Consider the following 19,588-nt stretch of genomic DNA (forward strand, 5'->3'; position numbering starts at 1 on the left):
TGAGGCAGTGAAGTTTTATTTTGATGATCTAAAACTTACCATTAACCAATGAATATAAGCCGTGTGGAAGGATCTCTGTTTCTCCTGAAGGAGTGCCAACGATACCGCTTGAGTTAGTTTTAAGGAATACGTACAAGGTTTTTGGTTAATTGTTGGCTGATCATCCATAGAACATTTGGTAAGCAGGACTCTCACGCAATAAAAATCTCAGGTTTCTCAGATCCGTGGTACTGTATCATGCAACACGACAGGCAGACATTATACAGTATAACATTTCTTTAATAAAAGTCGTTGCAACAAAATCGCGAGTAAAAAGAAGAAAACAGCAATCATAATGAAATGTACACTGGCAGGAATAGAGGACTCAGCGATAAGTTTGCCTCGTTCACTCACGTACTGTTCTTATTCCCGTGTGCACCATCCCACTTGCACGAAGTTACTCGTTGCTTTATGCCAACACAAATGGTAGGAAGCCTGAGATATAAAGATATTTGCCGAATGCCAAAATATCAGTGCTGACACGGTTTACTTAATTATGGGCATAAGCAGTTCCTCACATCCAACTATGATTAGATTCCAAATCAAGCGCAGGTGAGTAGAAGCGCAGTCTATAATAGAGCCCATTGCAGCAGAGATGCAGAGGATTAACACAGGAAATCCCTATTGACTTCGTACTGATAGTTATCAGGGAAATTCTTGAATCTTGTTTCTGCCACGTATGTGTTAACGGCTGTGGCGGAGGATACCTCCGAGTACAGCAGTGGCGTTCCCAACATTGTAAAAAAAAAAACGCAAACAAGAAGGAGACAAAGCCACTGCATCGTACACGAAACACGTGGAAATGAACTGCATCTATGGAATTGTGAAAAACGCTAGAGGAGCATTAGGCACGTTTAGAGCTTCCTGCCATCACAGCGCCTCCGATAACATTATGCGCCACTTCGGGCGCAGTGTGGCTATGCGCCATGGTTACGCAAATTTTAAAACGTGTGCATTTATGTTTCAAGCTAGTACAAATGAGACATATGTTATTAAGGATAAAGCCCTTACAAGGCGAACATTCGCGAGAGTAAACTTGCACACCACTGAGAAATTCGCGACAGTTCCTGAAAATAATATTGCAATTTTGCACGTTAAGAAACCTTTTTTTGTGCTGTAACCCGTGTTTCTTAGCTCTGCTGACTGGATCTTTTTCGTGAAAGCTTCATGATATTCAGTGTGGATTTATTTTTTTTTTGAAGCACTAAAGCGTGTTTACAAGAATCAGTGAATTTATCTGACTATAATTTGAAGCTCCCGCTGCATTTTGCTTAAGCGCCAAGCAATGCAGTATTGTCGTTCTCTTTAGCTATAACTTCAGTCTCCAGAGAAATAACTACAACTTAAACACTGAGCTGTATGCATGTCCAGCATATGCACTGTATTCGCACAGATTGCTGAGCGGGAAACTTCGATGACAAAAAAAAAACAAAACGGGCGGGCTAAGGAGTTGGTGCAGGACAGGGAAGCCCGGACACGTATAGCTTAAGAACGTTCGAGCACGGCTGCACCATCCACACAGTGGATCTCCTTTACGCGGGCTCCTTCTTGATGCCGTTGGCAGCAGGGCTCGCAGCTTCCTGCGGTGGCTGCTTGGTGACATGCGGAGCGAGGCGGGGCGGCTTGTGTGAGCCAGTGACGTTGTCCCAAAGCCATACGATGGGCTTCTCGAACAGCACGGACGCCACGAAGCCCAGGATGACGGCCACCACGAAGTTGGAGATTGCCGACATGAACTGCGTGTTTCAGGAGTTTCAGGACAAAGAAAACGCGAATAAATCAGACATGCAGCGATTACTTGGATGCGAAAACTAACGCCAGTTACCGGGTCCGCGCTTGAGGTTCTTGAGGACACGCAGAGGTCCCACTATCGTGCTAAAAATGTCAGTGCTCTTCAGATCGCATTTGTTCAGGTTGGTAGTCGCGCCTGCACGCTTATATTTAAAAGCGCTATCACCACGTCGTGGTGTGTTTAGCAAATTTACGATGACACATCATGTTAAATTAACCCTGAAATGTTTTTAATTTAGCCCCGGGGCTTTTGAGAGTACTTGTCAATGCTCTGCGGTGAAAAAACTATGAAAGATGCGAAGCGGTTGGGGGGGGGGGGGGGGGAGGCTTTTTAACAAGTATGATGCTTCGCATGCAATCTTGAAGGCCCAAACCGAGGCTTCTTTTCTCTGTGCCGTTCCCATGTGGAATCAGAGGACCATCAGCGTATGCAATAATTACCACACTGAAAAGAGGCGTTGAGTAGAGACCACAAGCAAAAGCTTCCGTACATATTAAAGCACCTAATGCATTTGGCTCATTTTGCGTTTTGAAGTGAACAATTAAACAAATTTATTTGGGTAAGTCTGTACTATTATTATTCTTGTATTTTTCTCTTTTTTTCAGATTACCGAATGCACATTAGTCATTTACAGAATGATCAAATTGTAATTTTTCACCTTATCAATCAAATTTTTTCCTAGCCCTTGTTATTTGTTCGCGTGTTGTACTGGCTGAATTTTGAAGCAATTTTTTACCGCACAGTTGTTCGGACAAAGATGGCAGAGAGCAGGAGGAGGAATAGGAGGAAGAAAGGCAAGGAGGTTAACCGGACTGATGGCAGAGTATTGCAGTGAGCACAAGAGCATGTCGAGTCGGTTATTCATATCCCCCAGTGGTCGTTTCTGTTTAAAATGCGCAACAGTTTTTGTTTTGTTACTACACTTTAAGAAGCAATTCAGTCCCATTAAGGTTCACGTAATCAATATCTATCAACTTGATGCAGAGTGAGGCGGTAAAAATTAAAAGCAGAAAACACACACCATGGTCAGCACCCAGCGGATCGCTTGTTGTCTCTCTTGCGGCTGTTTTTAAACTCGTTTTTCACAGTTTTTTCTAAACGAACAAACACACCCATGAGTATGCTTTGTTAAGCATATTAAAAAACTTGATAATGTAAGTGTTTTTTAAATGCAAGAATGATAATGGACTAAGAGCTTCTAGGACAAAAATCTGCAGAAAATTTGCAGCTGCTGTTAAAGGGGGTTGTGATGACACCGTTCTCACACAAACTACTTGAGCTCGATATTTTGTACACAGTGAGCAGAGCAAATGAGTACATGTACTTACCACATGGAAATGGTCAGGGCTTAACCTTTCCCGAATGGTCCACAGTTTGAGGTAAATAACGTATATGTGTACGACATAAATAGTGAATGAGATGCGGCTAACTGGAACCAGAGGTTTCCAAGATAGGATGGTGTTCAGGATCCCTGCAATAGACAAGCAAGTTTTAGAAAAAAACAACGTAAATGTTTTTCAAACTATTTTTGGTGGCGTCAATGGCTCGTGATGTCACAGAAGTAAGACCCACCATCCATGCCTCAGAATTCTCCAGCATTCCATGCTCAGATTACAGGGCATGGTTGTCGTGGCGATATTCTACCGCAGCGTCTCTACACAAGTGTTTATGCGTTGGGCATCCTGATTAGTAGCACTTACATTTTGTTAGGTTAAAAGAACACTAAGGACGAATTAAAGTCGGCCCATATTGATAGAGTATTGTGTTATAATGACAAAAACCCTATTTTCAATAAAAAAGAAGCTTTTTTTAAGCTATAAAAGGTCAGAAAATGAAATACTGGTGTCGCCATCATCGACCATTTACGTTAGGAAAGTGCAATGCGTAAAAAAAAAATTTTAGAAACGCGGATCTCTGAGGCTACACTACACCGTCCATTTTTCCTCACAGTGATGACGGAGTCCTTTCCCGTCTTGACGTCGTGAATACGATAAAATGGCGCGAAATGTTTTTTTATTCAATTGGCTCGGCAATAAATACGCCTTTTGCCGCCGGAATAAGATCAATGAAGCCAGTATGAGGCAAAATGATTTCTCCTACGAAAAAAAGTTGAATGGAGTTCTCCCGAGTGTCTAAGTCCGGACGGGCGCCTCGGCGTAAATACTGAACCGCTTGCATGCAACATAGTGGACGTACTGCCCGCATCAATGAAGTCTGGCGGAATTTTATAACTGTCATTTGATGTTTCTTGGTTCGTAGGATATGTGCGCCAACTACAATCAATATGATGATCAAATGATTGTTAGTCGCCCCCTGGTCGAAGCCTTGCGCTGGGACGGAAGGTTCTGTGACCACGCCTTTTTTGAACTCTTGTCTCTCACTTTAACTGCTAAGCTCAGAGCTGAAGCGAACGTGGCCGCCGGAGATGGAACAGTTCAGGCCAAGGCTGTGTTTTAGGAGTGCGTACCTCCGCGACCGACGGCGCATGCGTAGACGACCCATCCGAGGCAGGCTGCCCACATCACTCGGTGAAGCGCCGCATAAGCGCTTGACCACAAGGGGCTCGGGTAGCGGCCGTCCTCCCAGGCCACTGTCACCAGATTGACGTAGGCACCGGCCGCCAAGCACGCCAGCCAGCCAGCGCACTCCAGACGCTGTGGCACACAGAGCAGCGAGAATAGTTAAAACGATCCTTGAAATGTATTGTTATTCTTCGCGTCTTTTGTGCGTCAGGCTGCCTATTTAACTGTGACATTATAGATCAGATGCTGTGCGGCATTGCCTAATTTTCTCGAACGAAACCAGAAGGAAACATAGGTGTATCATCGAAAAAGGAGGCTAAAGGAGACGCAGCCCGGGGCCTCTTGACAGGCCGAAGGATGCGCGGGATAACGAACTGTGCTGCTTGCGCCGGTACAATCCACGTACTAACAAGATATTGTAAGCCTGACGGTGCCAGTTCATCAGAACAGCATCGCAAAACACTTCAGCTAAGAATGTCTAAAGTTTAGCGAATAAATATTAGAAGGGCAATCTCATAAAACATTCTCTACAATTACCCAAGAAATTTGATTAGTTCGAACTTGGAGCCGGAGGAGATGATCGCGCGATCTCTCCGTTCACACTTATAGGATGGTACAAAGGCAATCGCACTAGAGATTATTGGTGATCCTGTCACGCTCAGCAGAGGTCTAAATTTTTTCCATGCAATACTGAGCTCACGGAGAGCGCCGCAGTTTTCGCCTCTGTGGGCGCATGTATACGTGTAGGAAACTGCAACTTACAGCGAAAAGTTTAAGCCTCGACGCACGCTACCAGAGTGCCTTTATACTGCAAAATAATGACTAATATTATGTTCGATGCGAATGATTATTTGTATGAACGAAAAAAATAGCTATGTGGTGAAATCTTTAAGGAAAGGCTCGGAAGTCGGCGGGTAGTTCCTCCTCGGCTTCCTTCTATAAATATATGTTTTGTACCATTGTTAGAGCTGTAGTATACAAGATATATAAGATTCAATCGATTGCAGCAAATGCGATTTCAGTGCCTATAATAATGAGAATTTAGACAGCAGAAATTTAAACACGTAGTTTTAGAGGTCGAGCATTGCCTTGTTTTTGTTAGTACATCCAGCCAGCAAACCGTAACAGTGTACGACAGGCCTTATCGATCAAGTGACTTAGATCGGCTCGCCTTAAATTGAATTTTTCTCGAGTCCTCGCAACAAATGAAACTACTTCTGCATTGTTAAACGATAATTCAATAAGTTCCTCAGCATTTTGGAGTTTAATGTTGCGTTGAATTCCTCGGCTTCATTAAAAAAACACATATCGGTATCAAAAAACCGATAGAAACAATTTTGCTAAACACGGCTAAGCATGGATTTTGGCATGTTTCTAAACATGACAAAATATGTTTCTTTTCTTTTTGCTCTCCATACCCCGTTTCTCCCCTCATTTACAGCAGCTCATGCACTCGCCTAACCACATCGCCGCACCCACAAGCAGGGTGCAGCGCAGCAGTACCTGTTCCCGGCGCTGACGGGTCCTGCAATTATATGGTTTCATATAGAAACAGCGTACCACAGCGTCGTTTCAAAAAGAGTTGCTCGTTCTCAGATCAAAGCATGGGCACATGAAATGTTTTCGGATCAGTTATATGTCTCGAGTTTTGACGACAAACATTTCGCCTTTGCGTACTGTTCACATGTTTTCGAATTTCGAAGTTATTTTTGGGAACAATCGTTAGGTGCGAAAAACATTGAACAGAACAAAAGACACACACCATAGCTACCAAGTCCAAAATATACTCTGCAAAAAAAGGCGGTTGCACAGCAGCGCCCACTCACAGGAGAGATGCGAAGTCGCTGGCGCTTGAGGTACAGGCAGGCCACCAGCGAGCCCATCAGGTACGGGCCGACATGCACGTATGGCCGGAAGTATATCTCCGACAGTAGCTCCTTCGAATAGCTGTGAATGACGTGATAGTGTCAGCCCAGTGAACGGAGAAAAGGCGTCGTTAAAACTGCGCACCTTCTATAGGGAGGGATTAAGGAGACTGTGGCGACAACATGGTAGTTTGTCCTCCTTTTTGTCCTAGAATCGATCCTTGTGGTTATGAAACTAATCAAAACTATTTATAACTATTTACGGGCTATTTAGTAAACAAGAATACACAGCGCTCAATAAAAGCTTGAGGTCTTCAATAAAGCCTGAAGTGAACAGAAGTATTCAGGCTTAGAATAATGTCTTGAATTATTCCGTCTCGGCTAATTTTGGACTCCCGTGGACTTGCTGCGTCAACGAGATTTCTTTTACAAAGCGTTAATGCCTGAGTAAAAGGGAGACTCTGTTCACAGGCGGCAGCCACGGACGGGAGTGGAATCCACGAGATCGTTCTCAGCAGCGCATTGCCTCAGCATTGCCTCAGTTGCGGCTGGGCCAGGTGATGAGTAACTGCCATGGTTCACATTTTATTGAATGTCCCCAAAATGAATCTTTGCGCTACGCTTTAGAAGATATCTTAAAGAGTGCGGACAGGAAGACGGTCAATATTGAGCATTTAGTGACCTATATTGTGTGTTTAAGCGTCGTTGCAACGGACTGAAGCATCGCGTAATTAATCCTATACCGGACGTCAAACGCGGCGGCTGACATTTACAACCAGATGCTCACTGCGAGTGCTTCCTGAAAGTGGGGGCCATGAATAGTTACTGACCTTAAAATGCTCCACAAAGGTGCATGTGTTGGAGTCGGCCGGTGAGAACGGATTTAAGAATTTTATATAACTATCAGTGTTTTCGTGACAGTTACCACTGAACGTAATGCCTGAATTGCCAATGTGGCGTTTTTAGCTACGCGCTTAAGTGCGGAGACTCACAGAACGTCCTTTCCCAGGAGCAGGATGGCCGGCGGGTAACCGTTGATGTAGGTGAGAGCACCGACCACTACGACGCTCGCGACCAGGATGCTGGACGAAATAATCACCCCCAGCTTCACATTCCTGAAAGGCAATGACACTCGACATGTGATTACGCCTTGGCGCTCTGAGAGGGAAAGAAATGTATCTGTGAAGTGAAATACCATTTTATGCGGTTTTTTTAATAGTTACACTTGATAGGATGTTTGCGAAAACGGCACTCGCTCTCTTGATATTTTCTTGTTTACATGAAGTACAAAATTACTGTGTGCGCCTTTGTAATTGGCCAGCACTAATGCGTCAGTAGAGATCGGGAATGCACTTTTCACAAAGGGCTTTCTCCTTCCCAGCTGTCCGTTCGCGTAGTGCAGTATTTGAGGGCTTATTCTCTAGATGCCCCTTTTAGGAGTATGTTGATGGCCTCTTGTTTGACTCGAGATTGTGTGACAGTAAGAGCAGACTCAGGAGACCCACCTGCCCATGAGTATGGATGTCGCAAGCACCACAGGGAAGATTTGCAGGTCAGCGCTGATGTACCAATAGTGAGGCTGGCACTGATAAGTTAGGAGCACAATAAAAAGAAGCGTTAGTCCGCAGCTGAAATAACAAACATCTGCATGTTCATGTAATAAATGCAATGCCGTTTGTTCACTACATATGTGAGCGTGCGAGATCGCCCGCCATACGAGACAAGAAGTAAAAATTGCGGCTATGAACTAAATCCGGGCACAAAGCATATACCTGCTCATTCAAATCTGTAATAATTCTTAGGAAAAGGCAGGAAGATGGAATTCTTGACGACACAAAACAAAATGAATTAAGGTTGAGGTTGAGGTTGAGGCTCAGGTGAGCCTGAGTCCTTAAGCCAGTGTTTCTACATGAGGACTTGTCTTGGTCTGAGCAAGAGAAGTCCTAGTATTTTTTTCTGTGTAAGACAAGTCCTCTTGGCGAAGCATTGGCTAGCAGACTTAGGCTCCCCCATGAAGACCTGCTTATTTTCTTTTGTGCTATAATAATGCTTGTAAGGCTGGTCTCTCCATTACAAGCTCTTGTATACGAAGGCATGTAAAGCGCTTGTAATTGACTATTGCGTAACGTTCTATAACAAACCTCGCCACATCCTGCACATCCTGTAGCTTAAGTTTGTAGCGGATTATAAGCACTTGTATTGGCATGCGATGAGCGCTTTTACATTGAGAGGTATAGTAACGCACGCCACATGCCATAAGGATTACAGACCGCAGATTACACGCTAAAAACTTCCCGCCATTTCAAGAGGACTGAAAAGCTAAAGAAAAACGCTAACTAGCAATAACTACATTATCGGGATTTTTTTTAGGGAAAACGTTCTTGAAATTGTGTTTGCGGATTTCTGAACAAAAATAATGGAAACAAAAAAATCAGTATGTATGGCCTTTCAAACTGCTAACTTCCTTACTCAAACGTGATTCCATTTGAGCCACTAATCCCCTGAAACAATTTTTGAACGCAGTTAAGAAACGATGCGAAACGTTGCATCCAGTACCGTTTGAGCAAAATATAGATGCTCAGCGTACACAACATGACATGACGTAGAAACTTTCTTCGAAACCTACTCTCAACTTTCCACACCTTCTCAATAGCCCCTCGCACAAATCGCCTACAATGCCGCCATTTCTGCTGTTGTCACTTCACGGAGGCAAGAAGACACTTATTCATCGTATTTTTGTTGCGCATTGACATGAAAACACAATTAGAAGATAGAAAATACACACACAGTTCTAAAGAAAGCAGCGTCGTGTTAGTTGCTGTCCTTCAATGTGTGCTTTCCTCTCCGTGAGCTACGGAAATACGATGACACCACACAAGCTATACCAGTTCTCCGTTCTATGGTAGCCGCTATTCACCAGCTTTTTTTTCATTGTCATCAAAAATAGGTGCAGCTGAGAAAGCGTAACGGGTAATCGAATAAAATACGCAGTAATTGAATAAAATTCGCGGCCAAAAATAAAAGAAGATAAAATATCCAATGCAGCCATCGCTGATGCCTGTCTTCATCAGGTATCTCGAATGGACAAGGAAATGCTAGGATACGCAGAGTGGCGTTATTCAATGGTACATAATTCAGACGATAGAAATCGCCGTTAGAAAATCCCTGCTGAAGAGTATTTCACAAGTGCTACCCTTCCCTGAACAAAAGATCTTTCAGTTTTGACGAGCTGCGACATCGGAACTCTCTGAACATTTTGGATACCTTTGGATAGTGTGCTACTTTGCGGATGGGCGAACTGAAGGGGTATTTCGCAGAAAGGAAGTATAGCTGCGAGTTAAAAATATTAGCACTAGTGACGTGCCACAGGAGCGGCACATAGCAATGCTTGGCGCTGCGGTTACGAACATGCCGATAACTAAAGTGCCAGCTGCGTTAGCAAAGCATGGCGCTCCTCCAGCTTGCGGCGCGATTTTCGCCGGTCCGGAGACGCCATTGTGTTAATCTTTTTTACACGCGACTGTACCAACAGAGGAAGAGAGCAGCGTACCGACTCCTCGTAGGAGTAGAAGTTATGTATGTTGAGAAGCACAGACCACCAGGAACGGTGGCAGTTGCCGATGGCCCGTGCCACCTTCTCGTTCCAGATGGGGCCCGAAGCCAGCTCTGGCAGCAGGAACAGCACCGTCATGCACACGGCCGCCACCGGAACCAACCTGCGAGCGCGCAATTTTACGCCGCACAAATGCAGCAATTTTTCAAGGTTGCATGCGTAACTCTCACAAGCAGCTTGTCGTGAGCGACGCTGTCAAAACGCATCTCCGGCTATAGCGAACTGTGAAGGTTTGTAGAATGTACAGAAAACCTGACAGCAATGTAGAGGCCACTGGGTCTCCTAACTGTGCCACGCATAGGGCCTCTCGTAGCACCCCTCGAACTCGAGCTTCCGAGGGGTGTCGATAGCCCCCACTCAATTAAGAACTCTGGCGCTCTGGTGGTGGAAAACAACCCATAATACGCATGGCCCAGAACACCACCTGATGGTCTGCATATTTTTATGAATGCTGCACAAACCCTATTCAGATTTCATGCCTAAAAGTTCATAACAGTCGACTGAATGCGCTGTATTGATTTGGATGTTCTACTATCGCTCAAGTAGATAGAAAACTGCGCTTCTTGACTATCGCGTAATTGTGCAAGTAAAAGTTATTTACCATTGAGTTATTTACCAATGAAATTTGTTCCATTAAATAAAGGCTTATCTATGAACCTTAGTTGATTAATTCTTCTATCTGTGTTTTTCCAGCCACGTGTATGTTGTTCCTGTGAAGAGTCCCTACTTGACCAACCTCCAATAACGTGCCAACAGTTTCCCCAGAAAGTCGACCACGGGTGTTGTCTTGACGGGTTTCTTGCACTGGTTGAAAGTGAGGAGGAAGCCACTGAAAAGCGATGCATAGCGTCAATTCACTGTTTGAACATATAGCTTACAATCAATTCTTTAAATTTTGTAGCGACAGCTATATTACGGTAGCATTTCGAGCCTTCAGCGTGGCGGCGCCATGGCGGTGACGGCGCCCCCACGCTGTCACGTGGTTGGTCACGTGGTGCGGAGCAGCCGCCAGCGGAGCGGCGCCGTGACTGATCACGTTGTTCGTCACGTGGTTGGCCACGTGACCAGCCACGTGGTGCGGAGCAGATGATGCTGCCGGCGGCTCGCACTCGGCCAGCTGTAGCTATCGCTGACGTCACTCCAGGTTTAACCAGAGCTAAACCACCGCCAATTTTTTTCTGCATCGTATTTGGTAAGCCAAAATTGAGTCCAGAGTAACAGGTCTCATCGTCGAGAGTAGGTGCAAGCATGAAATGCATTGTTGGACAGGCTACACATTCTAGGACCGCTCCCTCCCGAAGACGTTGGCTTCCAGAGCGGTGCACGTTTCTCTGCTAGAGGAGGGGAGAGGGATCTGATGCGTTAAAGGGACACTGAGGATCGCGTTTTCAATTTTTTTTGTTAGTAAAATTCGATAGTTCATTTTTTCGCGGCTTTGTTGCCGCTTGTCCGGCAGCAAAATGTGCATTTATTGCTAATAGGTTTCGATTCAAAGATTCAAAACTTTTTCCCGCCGCTCTAATTCGAACTCGGGACTCTCTGATGGCGAAATAGGAGAAAAATGACGTAAAATGGCGGAAACGCTGACTCCGTGATTGCTGGCGCCAAGCGCTGCGCAGCTGCCTAGCAGCCGCCGAAATCAAGACTACCGCCGCCCGTCGTCGCTTCGTTTACATTTGCACCGGCTTTACGATGGGTTCAGTTTCCGATTCCGACAACAAAGCGCCCGTCCTGTCATGTTTTTCTGTGTAATTGTCTAAATATATAGCGCTCTTTAATTTCAAGAAAAGTTATCGCAAAGAACTCCGGATTGCACTTCAGAGACCTCAATCCCACACAGCGTGCGATGCTTTTGGCGGCTGAGGCGGCGGGTCTGGCATGACAGTCAGAGCGCCGAGGAGTCGGCAGCGTCGCTGTCACCGCCGAGCCACCGTCACGACTGATGTGTGGGCTTATTACAATTAGGCTATAACAGTTCTGGTAGGGCCAGTAACGCAGCTCAGCGTCTTGATACGTTGACGAAGTGAACACGCCTAGCGGTGCGTTTGCTAATCTGGATTATCGTGCAACGTTAGCTAGCCACAGCTGCTGTCCTTGTCTCAGTTGCGTGCCGTTGCATGAACTTCGTCCGAGGACCACTTAGGCACTTGGAGGTACTCTGCTGATGCACCCTTGTCAGTCGAGGCGCGTCAAAATCGAAACCACGTGGGCGCGCAAAGCGCATAGCCGCAAGGCACCCTAAACATAACGAAACTCAGCTGGCCGCCTGCTGCACCGCCAATTATAGGTTTTCTTGGACTTCAAACATTCAGGCTCTTTTTTATATGTTCCTCGTGTGATAAACGTGCACTAGTTGTTGCAAAACAAAATTTACATACTTTACATACTTCAATATCGATCAAACGCGTAACCTTCATGCACGTTATCAGCCTCAGAGATTCGTGGCCCCTTTCGCCTATACTTCGTCATCACGCGTATACTAGGGAGATTGGCCTGTGGTGACAATAGCTCGATTTTAGCTCACGCTCTTTTCTACCTTACAAGAGTTTTGTTCCCAGTAAGAGAGGTGTGTTTGTTATCAGGACCAGCTGGTATTCTATCTAGGCAAGGCAACTGGAATTTCCCCTCAGCAGCAGCGGTGCTGGCTTGGGACAAGTGCGGTAGCGTTCGTTTAAACCGACAAGGAACGACAGACCTTCGGCACGGCGTATTTAGCGGCTCTAAGCACTTTTGTGCTCCAGACACTCCGCGTCTATTCGGTGTTCTTACCAAAGGTTTAATGCACACCAGGACAGCTTTGAAATTTGAATCAAGCCGGTGGACGCCGCTGCCTACGAGCGACGTGGAGGGCGAATCACAGCAATACACGCAGAGTTGCGTGCTGCCGCCTGTAACCACAGTGTCTCGCCGTCATACCAGAGTCTTCAAAGACTCGCAAGGCGCGCCCACCTGGATACCACTCGGATGGAATGTTTTAGATTGCTCGCCTTCGTGTTAAGTTGGTTCGGCGTCAAGTTCGGCCTCGGCTTCTGAGTCACGTTTGCTCCCGTTTACCGGGCGATGTTTGCCTTAGTTTGCCTGCAATGAGGACTGGAACTAAACGCATTTTATGCTGAAAACTATGGCGTTGGCACGGCCAAAATCTAAAGAGGAAATTAACTGAACCGCGCTCTAAATCTGACACCTCTAGTTGTTCCACCGCATCCAGCCTAAGCACATGCTCAGTAGTATCACAGCAGCAATGAATCTCAGCCAAACCTGAGTTCTCCGCGAAACGGGCAGCTCGGCGCCTCCCTTTCCGGTTCCTTTGGCCACCCTGCACGGTGCAACGTATATTTAGTGTATCTCCTTTATTCGCGAGACGATGCCAGTGCGTTGCGCAAGCGCTTACGCAGCGCTGCACAACGGACAATCGTAGTTCTCTAAGCTGCACGGCAGTCATGCTACCCATATCAGGTGTTGAAGCCCTCACGCTTATGCCTGAACCGATGCTGCACCGCCACTGCTTCCAATACGCACGAAGCGACCACTTCGAAACAGCGACAGACAAGCACTGCCTATGATTTTCCCTACTCACAGCTATCTGCGATGCTATTTCGTCGACGACAGGGAGGGAGCTGCGGGTGGCCGCTATATATTAAGCATGAAATGCTTTGAACACTCATTCTCGGTAAACACACGCGAACATTATCCGCACACGAAGTCGCAGTTTTCTGAAACATTCCGAACTATACTTGGGAAATCTAGGCAGTGGAAAAAAAATCTTTCATTATATTCAAAATCGCTAGTGCGACTCGAACCAGCGCCGGTGCAGAGCACCTTCGTTTGCCGATGCCGAGACCACTCAGCCACTGCCGTATCCTCCTAAGGTAACCTCTTGAGGTGCGCGTTGTAAATCGTCATATTCGTCATCTCATTCGTTTGTTCTGCGCCTCCCACTTTTCACTGCCAGGCTGCCGCCATTCAGTTAAGGCGGTCGAGTCAGAAGATAGAAAGGGTCGCCTGTGTCGCCAACCACAGCTCTATGCAGCCGTAAACGAAGGTGAGAAAGCGGCCGAACGCGTCTTAAGGCCGACGGTGAGCAGGTTAGCGCTATTGCGCGTCAAACAGCGAAAGGAACCACTGACGCTGAGGCAAAGGAAGAAAAGCGCCTCTACTATATTTTTCAATGCCAGCCAGATGCTGTTCACCAGACCAGTCAAGACCCTCTCCTATCCTTATTTCCTGCTCTCCCCCGTCGGCTAGGCTCCGCGCCAGCTCCACGGCTGTGGAGGAGATCACTCTCTTGATGACGCCCTACAACGGAACGCGGAAGAACTGAGGCAGCTGCAAGCGGACGCATGCAGCTTCAGAGATCGGTACATTCAGCTAATCCTAGAGTCACTCCAGTCAGTCTTAGTCACACCACCTGGCTAACGCCGCGTCGCGGCAATTAGCTGCACTGAGGCGTCAGAAAGGCTGATAAAAATAAAGGAAGCGCTGGGCCAGCTAAGGGAAGCAACTGACCGCGGAGGTTCCTGAGCAGTGAAAGCAGCCAAGGAGACCACGCGCGCGCTAGCTCGAAGAAGCGGGAGGGCACGTTCAGCAGCGAAGAGACCTCTCCGATTCTCGTGTGCGACAATCGTTCATCTATGAGCCGTCCAAGATTGCACTGCGCCTTTCCAGTCATGCATTTCATGCTTACACCTACTCTTGACAATGAGATAGATTACCTGTTATTTTGGTCACGGGACAGTGACGTACTACCTTCAGTAAATACGATGTTAATAAACAAGATTACATATTGCGATGCCTACTGTGTTGCCAGGCGGTCTAAAATGATTTTGGATATTTGTTGTACTCTACGTTGCACAGTAAGCTGTTTGAGACACTGTTCGACCATTCCACCTTGCTGCATAGTTTTCATCCGCTTATGGAACCCACAGAATACTTCCAGCGAGCCCATTGCTGCTGGCGTAGCTAATGCGTATGACGCGTACTAAGTCTCGCATAATTTCAGTCACGTCTTCAGTACGCAGGCGAAACATTTAGTTTATAGAAGTGCTGCTTGTTGGGCGAGTTGGTGATCCATAAGTTTGCTGCCTATTGAGGCAACATGAGCAAACTGAACCAAGAATTCTGCTTTCTTCGCAATAAATTCAACCCAGTTTAAGTTTCTACAGCGACGCCACGAAATACGTGACCAGTCACGCTGAGGACGCAGCAAACACGATGGGCCGGGGCCCACTGAAAGAAGTTTTCCCTCTAAAAAATCATATAAACATAAACAAAACGCTGTGAATGTGGTCTTGAGAAGGACAATTCTAATTTCTATAAAGAAATTCATCATGCAGGGTAAATATTTTTTCGTTCGTTTACACCTACTTTCTAGTGATGTAATCATTTGCCGATTACATTTGGTACAAACGCGCAACGATGAGTTACGAAGACAGCATGCACTGCAACACCTTGAGAGAGAATACTATTATGCCATTTTTAATATTAAATTGACATCGAGAGTTTGTTGTGAGCCTGGTGAACCTGGTTGGGAAATCAGCCACAGCAGTAGGCATATTACGAAATTTAGAGATTCTTTGAAAATGCCGCATGATAGCAGGATCACAAGAAATGTCTTTCCACGGTTAAGGTGTATGATGTCAGTCGTGGCCAATTGGCACTGCAAGTTCATGAGGTCCTTTGCTTGGCGAGATGAAGAAATCTTGCCCCAATAGCACAGTTAAGCAGGACGTATAGAAAAGAGCATGTATATCCTGAGCTTAACACCAATAATGAGCCAGGTTGGCTACCAAGAATTGTTCGCGTCCAAATACGTCGGTATGATGAACGACAATCTTATTATCCATTCTTTCGAAGTGGCTGCTCAACTTTTACATATCGCTCACATCAGACCACATTCACTCACTTTATGAAGTGTATCTATGCATAATGCATTCAAGACCATTTTCTATTCCTTAAAGTTTGGGCCAGAGAAAATCATTTTCTCGATTTGTTTAATAGTAGCTGAGAGGGCGGATGCATAAATGATAGTCTTCCAGTAATTCACTGCAAATAACAACTTGCGCAATTCGCCTCCTACAAAGGTTGCATAAAAGCTTTTGCATTTCTTACCTGAGGAAGAAGAACGAATCGACGCAGAGGAAAGAGTTAATCACAGGCTGAAACAGCACGTTTCCCGCCATTGTCAGAATATTGTTCCCTGAGCCTGCGCAAACCACAGACAAAGCAAAAACGCCACTGGTCTTTATGTGCTGATATCTAAGTAAGTAATTATATAAAATAGGTTGGAATTGGGAGAACATACATTTTTCTTTTTTTACAAGATGCACCAAGCTACTGCGGGAGTGATTCGATTCTGTTCCAAAAGCTTGTAGAAATGATTTTACGCACCGCATATGCTTCAAACATATTTTCTTTCTTTGAAAAGTTTAGGCGGGTTTGGGAGCAAAAAACTCTTAACTGGATAAGGCCTAGAAACACTCAAAAATGCACTATAGGCGATAACTCTTGAAGAATAATAAAACAATAAGAATGCTGCCCGTACGTCAATGTGCATCAGCAAAACAAGGCTAGCAACAAACCACATAATAAGAAAACCAAGAACTAAGGAAATATACATGTTTTGCAACAATAATATATCAACATTTGAAAAAGAATAATATTAATTGCCTTACAAGAAATATTCTAGTATAATAGGGAGTAAACATTAAAGGCGTAGGAATAGGCAGCATGAATAAAGAAAATTTTTGATAATTAACTAAAGGTAAATGTTTCGAAGAGGCAGCATTAAGAGCGGATAACCTCGTACACCTACATTACACAATAGTACGCAGTTAATGAAAAGGTTGCACCAATGTGCATGATAACTAAAGTAATTACTTCATTGCAGCGTCGTTATAAGTTTATATTTATTGAGGACGACTAGAAGCTTAGGTTGTAGCGATTTTCATTTATAGTTATTGTGGAAATGGGTCATCTCTCATATATCAATGTAACCTGCGCATGCTTTATTTCTGCGTTCTAAACAAGCTAACTATATAAGAAATTGTCTGAAAGAATTCGTTGTTCCTTAAGATGACCGTAAGACGTCGAACTCGACAGCACGTTTTAAGCTAATTATATTGTATTAATGAAGATATTCTGTTGTCGAGGAGAAATATTGCATGTTTGCGGCGTTGCAAAAATTTTTTTGTATTATGTGTATGCTGTTGATATTTCTCTGTCACGTAGTTAGCCATACTAAGGACAATAATTGGCGTACGAAGAAAACAACGCGCAGTATATCCTTAATTTGGTTTTTGGCGAAAGAAAAATTGAAGGACAGCGTGATGACACTATTGTAGATGCTGGAATCTTTTTGGAGAAGTTACCAGATAGTCATCTTTTTATGCCAAGGCACTGAAAATAACCTCAAAATCTGCTGCTGCAAACTAGAACGGCATTTCTGCGCTCATTTTACTAATGCATTAAAATATGGACACTCGGTGTCCATAAGACAAAGCTACAGTTTTAAGGCCGCAGCAGTAGCAGTCTGATTCTTGGCAAAACAGCGCGCAGGGTAAGAGGACACAGACCAGAAGATGCAGACACAGTGCTGGAAGAAATTAATTTCCTGGCCCGGCTACTTTTCGTGATGCAGTCGCCTGTCCGTAATACGTGACTTCCGGCAGTAAACATGGACCCGTAAAGCCCCGTTTGAGGTGCCGCAAATGCGGTTACATAATGGTTCAAAGTAAAACGAGCAGTGCTGTTCTGAACCATTAAAGTTCCGCTTTTACCTTGCTCCATGATGTTCACTCCTACAGGTAGTCAAAGGTAAAACGAAGTCTGTTGGTAACACTTTTAATGGGGACAATTGGTTATCCATGTTAGAACAGAATTCTACTAACTTTGAAAAGTTGGAAGGTTGCCGTAATGATGTCATTAAAGTGCAGGCTTCGCTGCAGTGACAATGGTGTTTATCACGGCACCTTGATGGCAATAAGGTAATTTAGAACAACCTGAAGTCCCAGCTTGAATTTTTAGAATTGTTTCGTAGTCATAAAGGTAAAGAACTGCAGCATCATCGCACTTCTAGTTAGAAGTTATGCCGTTTGTTTAAACGATAAAAAACTCATATAACAAGCAGTTGCCATATTAGAAGCTGTGCAACGTCGCTAGTATAAGAGCTGTAATGTTTTTTAAAATAAATTTTCATTGCAAGCAAGTCACCAATGAAAGGAAATAAGCAGTTTCTGGCAACTAAACGAAGGGTGAGGTCGTACGGTACGTGGTCTGCTCGGCAAAGGCATAGGTGTGTCCGACGACGATCCAGAAGACGTTGAACGTGCGGATGCCGTGAACAGCTTGCAGGTTCTTGTTGTGGCGGTCCTCGGGTGTCTTCACCGTCAAAAGCTTCTCGGTGGCCCTGAGGAGGGACATGTCCACCAGCGACTGCACCATCGGCTCTGCAACAGCGTACGGGACGTGTCGTGTGCTTTAGTTTGTGTCCCCCCTTCCCCACCGCTGTCTTTTATGTTCTTATTTTCGCATGTTGTATACCAGACGCTAGTTTACAAACACAGAATTATATGCGCTCCTTCAGGGCCATTTGTCGAATGCAGTGTTTTGTTTACCTCAGTTTAAAAGCTGCTGAAACAAAAAGGTTCCAGAAATAGTTGATTCGTGGCATAAATAATGAGTAAAATTTAGATCGTGACTGATCTGCGCGGCGGCATGCAAATACCTTTGTGTTTCTTCGTGGCACGTCCACAGAACAGCAGATATGTTTACTTCGCCAGCTTACAAGCCAACCCGTGTTAATATCAATGATAATTAAAAAGGGCAGAATTTCTTCGTCTTCCTTGTAGCGCACTGCGCACATTGCTTAAGACCACACTTGGTGTACTCAAATTTTCGCGCTTCGCATGCTTAGATCAAATGCGCAGCTGCACCGACTACCTGAAGAACTGGCACTTCGCATGCACGACACAACATTACGTATATCTGGTAGTCTTACTAGACATAAGTATCAGCGAACCATTCAGTGCATTCGAATGAGCCGCAAAATATGCTGTGACCTTAAAATAGGAATAGCATATACTAGCGTAGATACAAAGAGACACAAAGTACAAGCCCAACGAAAAGCACAGCTAGAAAACCCATAGAAAACAGCGCAGCTTTGACAACATTGATCTTGTTTTACGGAGCAAGCAACTTGTGAGAATGAGGAGACTCACTCTTCATATAGGCGTGGCACCTCCAGTTCTCATAGAGCCGGTAAATTATGTCGACCACAGTGGCCACCAGGATTATCACGACGAAGAAGCCAATGATGGCGCTGCGAGTAGAAATAGTGTCGGGGCATGGAAGAAGACACGCGTGTTAGCTGGCTCACCAATTCACACAAGAAAAACACTTCCCATTTCTGCTGTTTATACTTCGGATTAAAGTTCAGGACAACAGAAAAGGCGGTGTTTCCTTCACTGCGATACTGGAGTGGAAGACCAGCTCGCCTTATACAACTAGGCGCAAGGCCCACTAAGCTCTGGGTTTGTGCTCTTGAAAAAATGATCTCTCTCTCTCGCTTAAATTCTGCAAGTGTAGAAACAAGTGGACACGTTTGCTGTCCTAGTTTAGTGTAAGCTGTATGTAGCTGCTGGTGCACAACTCAAGCAGCGGCTAGAGCTTGCTGAACAAGTGTAAAGTGGGGCTCTGAAACATCGAAAGCGAAAACTGATCATACTTAATGTCTTTCTTTAGAATACGAAAAGATTACAGC

The 19,588-nt window shown here is 45.0% G+C and overlaps 1 protein-coding gene across 1 annotated transcript in view; it reads right to left on the reverse strand.

Annotated features, from left to right (window-relative positions):
• Positions 1–262: 262 nt before the first annotated feature.
• The window catches only part of LOC144115656 (nose resistant to fluoxetine protein 6-like), a 67,570-nt gene continuing 48,244 nt past the window's right edge, over positions 263–19,588 (reverse strand). The window contains exons 5-15 of the mRNA XM_077650100.1: positions 19,047–19,147; positions 18,093–18,275; positions 15,940–16,033; positions 10,568–10,660; positions 9,769–9,934; positions 7,724–7,803; positions 7,211–7,333; positions 6,180–6,300; positions 4,299–4,485; positions 3,160–3,302; positions 263–1,775 (exon numbers count right to left, since the gene is read on the reverse strand). Coding sequence (XP_077506226.1) covers positions 1,572–1,775; positions 3,160–3,302; positions 4,299–4,485; positions 6,180–6,300; positions 7,211–7,333; positions 7,724–7,803; positions 9,769–9,934; positions 10,568–10,660; positions 15,940–16,033; positions 18,093–18,275; positions 19,047–19,147 — 1,495 coding nt within the window. The 3' untranslated portion in view covers positions 263–1,571. The remainder of the gene's footprint in view (positions 1,776–3,159; positions 3,303–4,298; positions 4,486–6,179; positions 6,301–7,210; positions 7,334–7,723; positions 7,804–9,768; positions 9,935–10,567; positions 10,661–15,939; positions 16,034–18,092; positions 18,276–19,046; positions 19,148–19,588) is intronic.

Source organism: Amblyomma americanum, chromosome 1 (assembly GCF_052857255.1).
Source record: "Amblyomma americanum isolate KBUSLIRL-KWMA chromosome 1, ASM5285725v1, whole genome shotgun sequence".
In the NCBI taxonomy this organism is placed as follows: Eukaryota; Metazoa; Arthropoda; class Arachnida; order Ixodida; family Ixodidae; genus Amblyomma; species Amblyomma americanum.